Source organism: Arvicanthis niloticus, chromosome 14 (assembly GCF_011762505.2).
Source record: "Arvicanthis niloticus isolate mArvNil1 chromosome 14, mArvNil1.pat.X, whole genome shotgun sequence".
NCBI classification, from domain to species: domain Eukaryota; kingdom Metazoa; phylum Chordata; class Mammalia; order Rodentia; family Muridae; genus Arvicanthis; species Arvicanthis niloticus.
Window position 1 is genome coordinate 54785202 of NC_047671.1, and position 14837 is coordinate 54800038.

Sequence of the window (14837 nt, forward strand, 5' to 3'; positions counted from 1 at the left end):
TAGGAACACCAATCGACATCATTAGTACACAGCCTATGCATGTCTTGAAATATTGTGCTGTAAATATATACAATTAATACTAATTAAAGGGAATAATTTTACAAAGAAATGTTTAGATTGGTTCTGGTTCTACAACATCCAAGCCAGGCTTGAAAGGCCTGTGTGCCCCTATTTGGACGGTGCCCAGCCAGGCCTCTGGGGTCTCCTGTGGGACTTTTCCAGTGTTCACACAGGGGAGGTTCTAACTGCAAGCTTTCTATCTGATAGTGGCAGATGGAAACAGAAACACAGAGAACGCTGAGCAGAAAGTTAGAGCGTAGAGAAAACGTTCGGAAGTGGGCGGGTGTGTGTTAGAAAAAAAAATGGGTGGAAACCTCATGGCCAAGTTGTAGAAAAAAAATAGCTGAAGTGTGCCTATCTTGGAGCGGAGCCCCTCCCTTCTGCTGGCCGCGCGGAGTGGGAGCCCCAGGTGCAACCGAGAAGCCGAGTTCACGGTTCAGGAGCTGGTAACCCTTTCCTGCCCCCCATCCCCCTACCGCAGTGAGCCCCACCGCGTTCTCCCCGCCGCCGCGTGGCGATGAGCAGCCCGGTCAGCACGCCGCCTCCCGAGCGCCTTGGTGAGTAGCGGGGCTGTCCGGATCCCGGCCAGACGCGGGTCGTACTGTGGCGCACCAAGCGTGCGGGGTCCGAGCCGGGGACAGTGGTCCCGTAGATATATGTCCCCGGTCCAGAGAGGCCACCAGCCCCGCGAAGGCGCTCTGTTTCTTTGTGTGGGGCTTGGGGTGGGTCGGGGACCCGAGGGAGGGAGAGGCCGAGCCTTCAGCATCCAGACACTTACCCCCCACCCCACCCCCAAGGCAAGTCGCGCGAACAGGGTCAACTTCGCTCTTGGGAGCCGGGGCCAGCGCCAAGAAAACTCCAAGAAACTCCAACAGTTCTTTCTGGCCCACTGGCCTCCAGGACAGGCGCAGACCCTGCCGGATCCGCTGTCCTTAACTCTTTGGGAGTATAAAACAACAAACAAACAAGACTGTTGTTTTTTTTAAAAAAAACGTTTTAACTTCTTGGTGACTGGAGCAGTAGCGCTCCGGATGTAGGAAACTTTGATGGGCCTCCCCGCCCTGCTCTCCTCGACTTTGGGGCTTTTGCAATCCAAAGTTTTGTTTTTAAAAGAACACGACTGTTTATCCATTTTACTCCTCACCGCAGAGAGGAATTCCTCAGACTCTACATGCTGTTCTCTAACACAATTATGAGATGATCGAAACCTTTTTATTTTATTTAATTTTTAATTTTTTAATTTTTTTTTGAGACAAGTTTGTATGTAGAGTCAGACTAGTTTGTAGACTGGACCAGGCCATGTTGTCCAAGATGACTTTAAATTTCTGATCCTCCTACCCCCACCTCCAAGGTATTGTGATTATGTGGATGTGGCACCACACAGAGTTTATGCTGTATTAAACAGGGGACTCAGGGATTCATGCATCTGAGGCAAGCACCGAACCAACTGAACTACACCCCCCAGTCTGCCACCATTCTTTGTTTAAGTCCTGTAAATATAGATGGTGGAGGCCTCTTGGGACCCCTGTCTGTGTGGTTTGGCGATAGGGTGCCTTATATCGAGGGTCGTGCGGTCGGCAACTGTGTACCCCATGTGTGTCTGCTGTCCTGTATGCTGTGTTGGGACATGGGAGCTGAAGCTGAGATGTACAAGGTGCTTACAAATGTCTACCACCCCAAGGTGAACTTTACCAGAGAGTGTGGATCGCAGGGTTTGCACACAGTTATTTCCATGTGTATCTGACTCAAGTTCCTGTGTGTGTGCTTGCACTGACACCGGTGTGAGCACATTTACTTCATTGTGTGTGGATGCACAGGCACACGTGTGAACACATGCTTAAGGCCTGGGTTAAGGAACAGGAAGTCAGGACTGCTGTACTCATTTCATCTCGGGCACCAAGGAAGTCTAGGCTGCAGACACTCGATCTGATGAGGGTCACCTGATTCCCCCAAACAGCTCTCTGGGATTTCCATTTCAGGCCTTGCTTGGCTAATAGGGACAAACACCTTTCTGTTGGGGCTGATAGGGTTATAACCTTTACTTAAGTACTTTACCAGATTACTTTCCCCATTGGATTAGTGGCAAGGTCCCTGCTATGGGAGACCCCTGGGATCCTGTTTCTTGCTGCTAACCCAGACAGGATGTATCTATATCCTGTCTCCATGATGAAGCCATAGTTACTCTGAGCCTTGGAGCAGAGAAAATTGACTTCCCTGTGTCAGGTTTGCCCTGACCTAGGGGGGTTTAGGGATTCCACTAGGCCTAATTGTCACTATCATTACCAGCAAGTTATGCACAGGCAGTCTGGTGCCCTGCCCTTGGTTGAAAGGGGTCACTGCTCAGTGTAGACAGGCCAGGTTTGGCAGCTTTATATAGAATTTGCTGTTGCTGGCAGAGACAGAGAGGGTGACCAGAAGTGCCAAGTGAAATTACATCTCAAGCCTTTTGCAATCCCTCTAGATATTGGGAACATTTCGAGTCTCGTGGGACTGGCACAGTAAGCACACTGGACCTTTCCCAGGGTACCCTTGGTTGGGCAAGTATTTGAGTGGCTTGCAAAACACTCTGGGAAACAGGGAACTATGGGTGAGAGTCATTCTATGTGTGCAGTGGAAGTGGGTAACCGCTTCCACGGTGAGTGGGGAGAGGTTAGGTAAACCAAGCAGTTTATTTCTGGGTGACTGGTGCAACCATCTTCATAAGTGGAATGTTACCTATGTGTGATTATAAGCTTTCGGGATGTAATGCCCCATCCCAGGGTTTAATCTATGAGACAAATTATTTCATGTGTTTAAAATGTTAAGTACTCAGAAACTGTCCTCCTAAAGGTCGTGCCAGTGTGTGTGTGTGTGTGTGTGTGTGTGTGTGTGTGTGTACATGTTTATCCATGTGTATGCAAGGGCACCTGGTTATGCAGGCATGCAAGCAAGCCAGTTGATTATCTCTGCTGTCATTTCTCAGGTACTGTTCCCCTTGTGCTTCCGACAGGGCCTGTCACTGTCCTGGAACTCACTAAGTAGTACGAACTCACTCAGCAGACTGACTTGCCTGTGAGCTCCAGGGATTTTCCTATCTATCTGCATTTCCCCAGTGTCAGGGTTTCAATACAGGCTACCACTCCCAGCATTTTCACGTGGGTCATGGAGATCAAATCCAGGTTCTCTCTTGCATAGCGGGTAGTTTGGGAACTGAGTTATCTCTCCAGTCTAATGTTCATGACCACTTACGAGTATAGCAAGTCACCACATTCTCACTTGGTCTCACCATCTCAGCTAAACCAATGGGTAGGAAACATGATCACTTTGGAATATGCTTCTCTATCTAGAAGAGAGTCTAAGTATGCTTTATGGCTCTGATAAGACATGTTATTACTTTTGGGGGGAAGTGCCAGCCAGAGCCCAGTTCCTCCATCTCTCTATCTGTCCATTCGAGGTGTCAGACCTGGGCGTTCACTGGCTTTGGGGGGAATCACAATATCTCAGTGTCTCAGCTTTCTCCACTGTTGGTGGGAAGAGCAACTTCACAGTATTCACCCAGGAAACAGAAGTGTCCTGGAGCCATGCCTAGAAGTGCTAGCTTTGAAGAAAACAAAATGGCTTGCAGATGTGGATACTCTGCTGTCTCCTAGCAGCAGGTGGCTATTAGTTCTTGCTCTCAACAGTATGGCGACAGACAGTATTTGTGCTTTTAGGCCAATCCCTGATAGGGACCTTGTCTGGGCCACCCCACCATGCTTGAAGTAGTGGGTATTTGGCAGAAGAGAGACTGGAGGATCAGGGAGGACTGTGTGGCTCAGGCTTCCAACCTACTAAGTACAAAAGCAGGCTGCAGAAAGGAGCCGTCAGGTCCTGCAGACATCTACCCTGCAGACATCTGAGGTCCACCTGAGTGGGTGTCGGTGCACAAAAAGGCCTGTGGCCAGTGAATACGGGCAAGGCACGGTGTTCTGCTCACTGCACAAATGGTATCTGAGTAGCCAAAGCAGAGCCCTGGGTGACAGCTGCCAGGCATTCCATAGTCCTCCAGTCAGGTCCAAATTTCCACCATGATCCATGCCCACCTCTTAACACTACCACTCCCTCTCCTGTCGCCAGAGCTGCCTCGCTCTGCTTGTACCTTCCCTGATGGCCCTCATGCACCTGCCCATGCTGTCTGCCTTTCCAGCTTCACCCTTCCGAAAAAGCTGTATCCAGCTCCTAGATGTCAGGCCACCCTCCCCTGAACACATCTGCTTGTCAGTCAAGGATTTGCTTGTGTAGTCTGACTCAAAGAAAGAAAGAAAAAAAAAGCCCCCAACCTTAGAAGCCATCACTAAACAAACCTACATAGGGGATACTTTGCAGACACAGTGGGTCCCGCCCCTTCTCAGGAATCTGATCTTCTGAGTGGCTCTGTGTCCACATCCTCCCCTGGCCCCACTGTCTTCTGCTCAGGGCCTGGCACAAAGAATTGTCAAGTGAGCCATTCAGAAGCAGACAGTGATCATATAGCCCATGCTAAAACTCAATGGTGACACCATTTTAAGGCCAAAAGCCCCTTCAGGTGTCTTTGAAACGCCACTTCTATAGCTCCTAGGCCAGAACTTGACATATACTGAAAGACATAAAACATTGAAACAAGCAGAGAGCACATCAAGGGCTAGGCGCGCAAAGCACACGACAGCTGAATTGCAGACTTCCCTCCCCCTCCCCCACCACCTCTCACTTGGCCTGGTGCTTCCTTTTGAACCATATATAATCTGACCTTCTGGGGGAGTGCTGGCTGCTGCCCTCAGGTTTATAAATTTTAATTTTTGTGCATTCTTCTACAACAATGTTTTGTGTACAGTCCTTTAGCCATGGTAGAAAGAGACAGTAGTAGCCTCTTTCCCGCCTGCTGGCTAGAACCCAGCCCAAGGCTCGGGATTCCATCTGGGGGTAGGTGGGGATTGGACAGGACCTCACAGCAGCTGCTAGAAAGCCCTGTGCGGAGCTGCTTCCATGTCATAGGGAGCCCGGAGCTTGGGAAAGGGCCTGCTGTCCCTTTGACCTCTACCCCCGATACCCTTTGCGCTTTCTATTGCCTCGATACCCCACATCCTCTCTCAGTCTTATCTCTCTGCGTGTCCCCCTCTCTCTGTGTGGCTGTGTCTCTCTCTCCGTGTGTGTGTGTGTGTGTGTATACACAGGTACAGATGCCATTCGTACCATGGTGTCTATGTGGAGGTCAAAGGACAACGTGGGGTGTTGGCCTTCCAAACCTTTCCTGAGACAGAATTTCTCTTGCTGGCCCAAGAGCTTCCAAGAATCCTCCTGTCTCTACTTCCATCTCCCTGTAGGCTCAGATGTGTACACTTCTACTTCCAACTTTTATGGTTTTCACATAATTTCTGGGGATCCAAACTCACGGTTATGTGTTAAAGGCATTACATGGTGAACCATCTCCTCGTTAGAGCTCGGCAGTTAGTCTAGACCATCTGACCACAGAATCTTATTAATCTTGCCTCCCTAGTGCTGAGATTACGAGTACCTGACACCCAGTCTTTTTTCTGTACCAGTTTTTTTTTTTTTTTTTTACTAGTTTTTTTCTGTACTTGGGTCAGGACAGTCAAACTGAGGTCCTGAGTCAAACTGAGGCAAGCGACTGGGCCATCTCCCAAGCCCTCTTCTGTCATTTGTAAAACACCATTGTAGCACAAATAGATTTGATCAGTGTGCTGGTGGTAAAGAGGCTGCCTATAGTAGCGAGTGAGTGGGCTGTGGAATCTGGACCCGTTATGAACCAGCAATGACCCTGGGCAAGTTGCTGGGCCTCTTTATGTAACCCTGGCCGTCCCACAAGGACCTGAGTGCAGAGGACACTGCACCTGTTTCCTGCCCTACTATTGCTGTTTTCGTCGTGTATTATTAACAAGGGGTCCACACTGTCGTGTTGCCTTGAGTCCCAGAATGTTACAGCCAATCTTTATCCAGTTAAGGGGAAGATGACAATCTCTAAATAAAGGGTGTGTTCTGAGTATCGAATATCTCCTGATACATTAAACATTTCTTGGACTGGGGTGATAAACTAGTCAGTTAAACACTTGTCCTGAAAGCACAGAAGCGTAAGTTTGATTTTCAGAATTCATGTTAAAAGAGACAGGTATACACCCTGGGGTTCAGTGGCTCGCCAGCCTAGCCTACTGGGAAGTTCTAGATCAATGAGAATCTCTGTCTCAAAAAAACCAAAGTGGGTGGCACCCTAGGAACAATACTTAAAGCTAACGTCTGGCCTCCATGTGCATGTGTACACATGTGTACCTGTACACAGCCACACACACACACAAATTGCTCATACTATGATGCCAGACGCAAGCTCATGATTGTTCTGAATGAGTGCCTACCCTCTCCCCAGCACCCAGCTCCATCCTTGCTTCCCAGCTGTTCCTCTATATGTCAGTTTACTGAAAACTTGCCTCCAAGGGAAGAGTACAGACTATCAGGTCCTGCAGAGTGGGCAGGGAGGACCTCCCCACCGTGTCCTCTCCCTCCCATAGCATGGCACAGTGTTCCCTCTGCGACAGGAGAGGAGCCTCACCATGGCGTCCTCCTCCTCCTCCTCCAGCTCAGCTCAGCTCAGCTCAGCTCAGCTCAGCTCAGCTCAGCTCAGCTCAGCACTCCCTCTCAGCCAGGAGAGCCGCCTAGCGTGCTCCCTCAGCCAGCTCTGTGTGGAGAAAGTGCTATTCCTTAGGAGACCTTCACCAACCCCCATGCAACACCCTGTCCCTCAGTGGCCCAGAGCGGACTGGACTGTGACCAGTGCTAGCTCTGCCTCGTAACCTGCCCTCTAGTATGCAGGTTGTCTCCTAGCCTGTGCACAGAAAAGGCTCAGCCTGCTCCTGACCTCGGGCCCTGTGCCTTTCAGTGTCTTCTCAACCAGCATTTCTTTTTTCTCTGTTCCTCTGGCTATGCTCTGAGTAGTTCACAGTTGGGGCCCAGGCTTTGGCTTCTTTCTCTCAAGAGGCAGCCCTCTTCCTCCTCCTCTCCCTTCCCTTCTGCCCTCTCTTCTCCCTCCTCCTCACTTTTGCCTTCCTCCTCCTCCTCCTTTTGAGAATAACTATTTTCCCTCTTCCTGAAGAATGCCTATTTTTCTTTCTCTTCTTCTCCTCCTCTTCCTGAGGAATTACGTGCTCCCCTCCCCCATACCCCTCCTCCCCCTCCATTCTCTTTCTCTTCTCTTGTTGCCCACACAGCAGGCTCCTGAGGGGTCTTGAGGGGAGCCAGCTCCTGCTTTATTGGATCCTGCCCCTGGTGGGGGAAGGGTAGGCTGTGATGTTCTCCAAATGGCACTCCTTCCATTTCCGAAGAACCTCTCATTTTTGGAAAACGAATCTCAGGGATGCCTGAAAGTGCTCTTTTTCCCTTGTCAGTTTCACAGTCTCTTGGTCTCTTCATTTTCTTTCTCATCAAAGCCCTGTCTCTCTTGGCACTTCCTCCTCCTCTCACCAGAACGGGCTGCATGACTCAAAGCAGAGAAGAGACAGCGCCTGTGAGCAGCACAAGTTATCTCATTTCACCCCTGAGCAGCCTCAGGGGAGGTATTTTTATCTCCCTTTTGCCTGTGATGGCACTGAAGCCATCGAGGTGACAGGGGACTTTGTGGACAGCTCTGCCTGTCCTCAGCTTCTCCTTTCCTGTCTCCTCACCCACTTCACTGAGAGTGTGTTCAGCCAGGCCCGCCCACCCCAGGAGACAGGAATTAGAGTTCACAGTATTGCCTGAGTAGAGGGTCCCAAAACCAGAAGAAAGAAAATGATCCATTGAGACAAACAGAGCACTTGTCTTTACAGCTACAAAATATAACATTTGCCAGAAAGAAGGTATCCCCAAAAGCAAAGAATTGTGTCTCAATGGTAGGCACCAGTGGCCCAAAGGCTGTGCTACCATCCCATACCTAGCTGTCTGTCTGTCTGTCTGTCTCTCAGTCTTTCTGTCTGCCTGCCCGTATACGTACCTCTTTCTCTTACTCTATATCTTTTATAAAGATTTTGTTTGTTACTGTTGAATAGAAGGCGCCATACTGCAGCACACACGCAGAGATCAGGAGATGACACTTGGAGGTCAGGGGACAACTCTCGAGACTCAGTTCTGTCCTCTCACATTGAGGCACGGTGGTCTCTTATTCTGTTGTGCTGTGTATTCCAGGCTGGCTGGTCCATAGGCCTCCAGAACAGCAGACACTCTGCCTCCTCTTTCACTGTAAGAATGTTTAAATTACAGATGTGAGCCACCACATGTCTTTTGATGGGTTCTGCTGATCTAACCTTTCTTCATCAGGCGAATGTAACAAGTGCTTTTACACATAAAGCCATCTCACAAGTCCTTCTTTGGCTTGTTAAACCATGAAATTGGGTGACACTTCATTTAAAAGTTTGAGACTGGTGGCTCATTATTCCAGAAACAATGGTATTGACCTAAGAATTGTAGGTCAGTGGGTGAGTGGAAGATGTTATGTATGATGATACTCCTTAGGGAAGGCAGTGACCTAAAAATACTTAGGAGACACACAAGCAACAACTACAGGTGATTAAGAGGGAGTTAGGCAGAAAGAACTAGCAGAAAGTCCTGATGGTCAGTCTAGGGCAGTGGTTCTCAGCCTTCCTAATGCTACGACCTTGTAATACAGTTAGTCATGTTGTGGTGATCCCAACCACAAAGTAATTTCATCGCTACTTCATAACTATATTTTTGCTAGTTATGACTCATAATGTAAATATCTGATATGCAGGCTATCTGATATGTGACCCCCCCCCAGGGGTCGAGAACTGCTGGTCGAGGGTTTATACTGATCACTTGTATTTGGTGCATAGTCTAGTGTGTGGGTTACTTTTCCTATTGCTGTGATCATTCCTGACAAGAAGCCACTTAAGGAAGGAAGAATTTATTTTGGCTCACAGTTCAAGGTGATTTAATCTTTCAGGGTTGGGAAGGCGTGGAGGCAGGAGGAGACTAGTCACATTGTTACTCTAGTCCAGATGCAGAGCACAAACAGGAAGTGGGCTACAACCCTCAAGGCAGTCTTGAGTGACCTAGTTCTTTCGAGGGTCCACAACCTTCTAAAACAGCACCAGTGAAGGACCAAGAGTTTTCAAACATACAAGCCTGTGGGGGACATTCCTGTTTTAATCACTACAATCAGAGATGGGCAGGGCCCAAAGCCAGGGCCTTAGCCTCGGCATCCAAAGGAAGGCAGTGAGTGAGACATGGCAAAGACCCACACTGTGCAGGGACATACCACATGCAGGCTTTCATCCAACCACAATGCCCTCTATGTATACGCTATTAATTGCAGGTTGTAACAGTGGCACTAGGGGTTCAAAGGCCATATCATCCACTCCTCTGCCCCCATCCTCCCCACCCCACCCCGGAGGATCATCAACACTCCAGTGGTGATGCCAGATGTGTTTCCTCTTTCCCAGGACTTGGTCAGCTGGCAGGCTGGGGCCTTCTGCTTGACCCCAGTAAGACCCAAGGTCATTACCACATCCCCAAAAGGAAAGGCCTTTATTTTTCATCTTCTCTCCTTTTCTTTGGGTGAGTGTGTGGCTTATGTGTGTTCATGTATTCGTGTGTGGGGTCATGTGTGTATATATGCATGTGCACATGGACGCCAGAGGTCAGTTATCTGTTCTCAATCACTTTGCTCTTTACTTTTTGAGACGGTATCTCTCACTGAACTTAGACTCAGTGCTTTGGCTAGGCTAGCTTGCTTTGATCCCTGGAGATTCCTACATGCTGCATTACTACAGGCTCCAGGATTATAGATGTGCACCGTCACAGCTGGCTTTTTCCATGGGTCCTAGAGACCAATCCCAAGACCTCAAGTTTGGGGACAAGCACATCACCAGACCAGCTATCTCCTGAGACTTTTCCTTCTCATGTCACTGTGATCTTGTGCATGTTAGGCACATGCTGGACCCACTGCCTTCTTTTGCCTCTTTTAAATTTTAAGACAAGATGTCAACCAGCCATCAGGCAGGGCTTGAACTTGAGACTCTTCTTGAACTTCTCAACTCACCAGGTAGCTGAGGCAAGAAGCCTGGGCTACCAGTCACAGTACAAAAGAGCCTCAAACCTTCCACCTACCCCTGGTGCCTGCATTTCCTCACCCACCTTGGCTTGCCCATCTGTGACGGCAGCTGTTAATGCTCTCTGAAGACAGATATATAATGGCAGTGTGTAGTTGTGTGGGTCTTATCTGTGAGTCCACCTCCTGTTTCCCAAAGGGGAAGCAGTGGGCAGATGCCTGCTCGAGTTGTTGTCAGGAGAGAATAATGCCCTCTGGGAGGTCCAGGAATATCTCCACCCCAGAGCTGCTAGGTGTGATGCTGTGTTCATGTGTGAATATGTGTGAGAGCATGCTATATAAGTCACAGCACAGCCTCGGGTACCAGAACTCACCATCTACCTTGTTAGAGTTAAGGTCTCCTGTGTTTCATCACAGTACATGCCAGGCTAGCTGGTCCCTAAGCTTCCAGGGATTCTTCCATTTCTACTTTTCCTCTCATTGTAGGAGTGCTGGGATTACAAACATGTCGCCACACCCAGTTTTATGTGTGTGCTGGGGATTCAAACTCAGGTTCTCACCCTTTCGCAGCAAGCACTTCACTTACTAAACCTTCTCCCAGGTTGTGAGTAAGGGCTTTAACCTAGGGAGTCCTGTCTGAGTGAAGACTGTAGGACACGCAGGGGCACATGGATACTGTTGACTGGAACCTGGTTAAGAAGTCAAGACCTAAAAACACAAGAGAACCAAGGAGGTCTGTATCACATAAGGACACCTGGCCCAGCCTCACCTAGTTCAGATGCATCTAACAGAGCTGCATTCCTTGCCACTTGTCCCTGCAGTTTCAAAAGAAATGGTTTCCCACCTGAGGTCCCCACCCTAAGTCACGCTCATGAAAATGATGCTATTACCTCAAATCTCCACTGCAGTTATTTTTAGTTTTAGTTAATGTTCTAGCACCAACAGTAACAAGTCTAAAAAAGATGTCTTTGTTGAAGTACAAAAAAATGAAAGGCAGAATCTCCATGTGAGCGCTGAGTAGGAAGTAAGAGTCTGAGGGGCCCCACCCCCTTGGGATCCTTGTGATGTCTATCTTGAGACAGATGTAGGATGTGTGGCCCAGTGGCTCTCATAGCAAAGTGGTTACCCACTGTTTGCTTTGCTCTTTGTGAAGATGATGCCATGGGCTAGGATCTCGGCAGAGCCGTCTAGATGATTGATTTCTACCGTATGAAGTTGTAAAAAGTCTCATCATGCTTCGTTGTTCACCTCTGTCCAGACCAAAATGACAGTGTGTCATTTTGCCAATAAATCCCAGGAAGAAAATTCTTGTTTGTTAGTTAGTTAGTTTGTTTCTGATTTTGTTTTTTTTTTTCAAGACAGGGTTTCTCTGTGTAGCCCAAACTGTCCTGAAACTTGATTTGTACACTAAGCTGACCTTGAATTCAGAGTTTTTCTGCTTCCCTCTGCCTTCTTAGTGCTAGGATAAAAGGTGCCACTCCCAGCTAGTTTATGAAAAAAATTCTTAACCTAACCTCAGCAATGCCAGGTTGATGCTATAAAGAAAATTGGGAAATTTGGGGGCTGCTGAGGTTGCTCAGTGGTTAAGAGCAGTCATGAGGATCTGAGTCCAGACCCCAAAACCCACATCGGGTGGCCCTTAACAGCCTATAACTCCAGCTCCAGAAGACCTCTTCAGACCTCTGCAGGTACCTGCACACACATGAGCACATACTCACATACAAACACACGTTCACATATACACACACCTATTAATTAAATAATATTCTTGTTTTAAAAACATAGAGAGAGCCTGGTCAGAAAATTCTAGGAAAAACAGTTTATCCACAGATGTTGGGACTAGCTCATGTGCTTGATCATATGCAGTTATGGTGGGCCACCTTGTCACAGTTCTCCAGTCTGAGAAATGAAGTAATTAGTATCCCTTCACACAGAGCAGTGGGTACAAGTCATGACCGGAATACAATGTGTCCAATTCTGTTGAAAGCTATTTTGTTGCACAGACTCAGCTTTGGGATCAAACTGCCTAATGCCTTCCTAGTGGCTGCTGAGTTAATATCTAAACAGGCACGGGGATATTTAAAGAACAACTCCAAGAAGTGTGTACTCAGCCTGGCCTCAACCAGCTCTTTAGTTAGTGCTAAGTTACGCTGAATTTCTACTTAACTTGATATAGTTTTACCTAGCTGAATCAAAGCAATGAGTCTAGGCTGGGGCTATAGATTACTAGGGAAAGTACTTGACATGCAACCAGAAGAAGTTTAATCCTTAGAAAAGCATGGCATGGGGGTACAGATTTGTGATCCCTGTGCAGGGGACGTAGAGACTAGTGGTTCTATTGGGCTTGCTAGCCTGCTAGCCTTACATTCTTGAGATCAGAGCTCCAGACCAGGGTGGACCCTGTCTCAGACAACAAAATAACCAACACCTGAGAAACAGCATCCAACATTCACCTCTAGCCTGAACACATACCCTAACATACGTGCACAAATACACACATGTGCATGAACACACACACACACACACACACACCATCATCATCATCATCATCATCGTCGTCGTCGTCGTCGTCGTCGTCGTCGTGTGTTTTAAGAAGCAAACAGTCTATGTTTCTGTTAGTTGAGGGCATAACTTGGAGAAAAAGTTAAGTCAGGCTAAATTTGGAGATGGGGGTGGGGCGCAGACTATGGTCTGAACTCAGCACAACTCCATGAATCTCCCCTCTGTCACACCAGCCCTCACATGTGCAGGAAAAGAGGAGTTTTAGAAAAAGAGTTTTCATTCACAAGATTGAAAGACAGTCCCTTCACATAAGTTGTGTGTGTCCGTTTGTGCCAGGCTTAGGCAGTTCCCCTTAGATCATTTCCTATGTGAGAATCCCAGATCCTTTAGAGCCCACTCAAAACAATCTATTTTTAGCCATTTGAGTGAGATGATGCTTGTTGCCCACAGAAAAAGCAGACAATACTGAAGGAAGGGAGGTGTATCAGTGAGGATGCCACAGTCAAAGGTGGGTGTGGCTGATGCTGATCTTAAAACATGCAGATGCCCTGAGAGCTCATGAGCACCACAGAGCCTTCATATCAGAATTACTATCTCCTTGGAGCTGACTGATGTTCTTCATCCCCTCCGTATCCAGGCTGGTACTTCCCTGCCCCCTTCTGCTGTTTCCTCTCTGTAGACAGCAGGCTACCCAGCTAGCATTAAGCCACTGCCTGGTTTCTTCTCTTACATTTTTTTTTTTGGTTGTTTGTTTCGTTTTGGTTTTTGTTTTGTTTTAATGTATGTGTGTGGGCAGATTGGTGTGCATGTTCCTGTGTGAGGGTGTATGTGTGTGCACATGCATGTATAGACCAGAAAACAATCTTGGGTTTCACCGGGTCTCTCCTTAACCTGACACTCACCAATTAGTTGGCTGGCTGGCTGGCTGGCTGACCAGAGAGCCTCGGGATTCTGCCTACCCCTACACCCATCCCCAATCCAACCCCAATTTTTTTTGCTCTGAGATTACAAGCATGTGCTTTCATTTTTGCAAGGGTTCGAGGATTAACCTCAGGTCTTTGTGTATGCAAGGTCAGCTGTTCCTGCCTGAGACGCCCTCCTCCCTAGCCGTGCAGCCTGTTTTTATCAAGTGTATTTAGAATACAGCTGCTCTGTTTCACTGTGATGGCTGAGCTGTTGCCACAGACTGACCTAGCCTAAACTGTTTATTCTCCAGCTCTGTAGGGAAAAAAAAATCTGTCAACTCCTCTCTTAAACAGACAGAGGAATATAACTTCCAAGTCCAGATCCAGCTTAGCTCCTTACAGCTGTCTGAAGAGACCAGCTTCACGGTTGAGCACCTATGGAAGAGAGATGTGCATCTGAGCTCAGGGTACAACAGCAGCACAAAGCTTCCCAGACCACATCTAATTAACTAACTTGTCCCCAAAAGCACAATGGTGCCCATTCCTGATCTTCATTGCCCCGGTTGCCAGTCAAGGGCCTTTTTATCATTGATCCTGGCCATTCCATCATCCCCTGTGCAAAAATAGGCACCCTAGGCCCTGCCACTGTCCTTCAGAGAAGCCTCAGATCACCTGAACAGGTTCAGAAGGAAGTGTGGAGCAGGCAGATAGAGTATCAGAGAGGCTCTACCTGACCCTAAAGCTGGGGCTCCACCATCACTCTCCCATGATCATAAAATGGTAGGCGGTACCCCAGTATGGGCAAACTTAACACATGGAATGTGCCAGACCAAGCTTACTTCGTGTTTCCTATTGAAAGGTATGTCCATTTGGGAAACAGTCCTCAGACTTAGAAATTGAGACTATGGGGTTAAGTGTACCTGTATCTGCCAGTTATAATGTTTCTCTAGCACAGGTAGGATTCTCCTTGACCCTGAACTGGGCTTGTCTTGTCAGTTGTACCTATGACACAGTATGTCATCACTGATGTGACAGGTGTCATATGGAGGTTTCTTGCTTACAAGGAGAGCTGACTCCTGAGGGTAGAGTGGAGTGAAGCTTTGGGCTGAGGAAGGGACCAGCCTTTGGAGGTTAAGAAGTCATTGGTGGTCTCTGCATGTGTCATGGAACTTCATCTACAAGTACCACCCTGACCCACACACTGGAGGTGTTTCCCTGTATATCTGAAATGTGCATGTAGGTGCCCTTGTATGTGTGTGTGTGCACCTGTGCATTCTGTAGGCTAGAAAAAGTGACAGGTACCGGTTCTATCACTCTCTGCCTTA

General features: G+C 48.1%; 1 protein-coding gene across 1 annotated transcript in view; it reads left to right on the forward strand.

The window, feature by feature from the left end:
• The first annotated feature begins 410 nt into the window (after window positions 1-410).
• Gypc (glycophorin C (Gerbich blood group)) overlaps window positions 411-14837 on the forward strand; it is a 35032-nt gene continuing 20605 nt past the window's right edge. The window contains exon 1 of the mRNA XM_034517620.2: window positions 411-617. Coding sequence (XP_034373511.1) covers window positions 578-617 — 40 coding nt within the window. The 5' untranslated portion in view covers window positions 411-577. The remainder of the gene's footprint in view (window positions 618-14837) is intronic.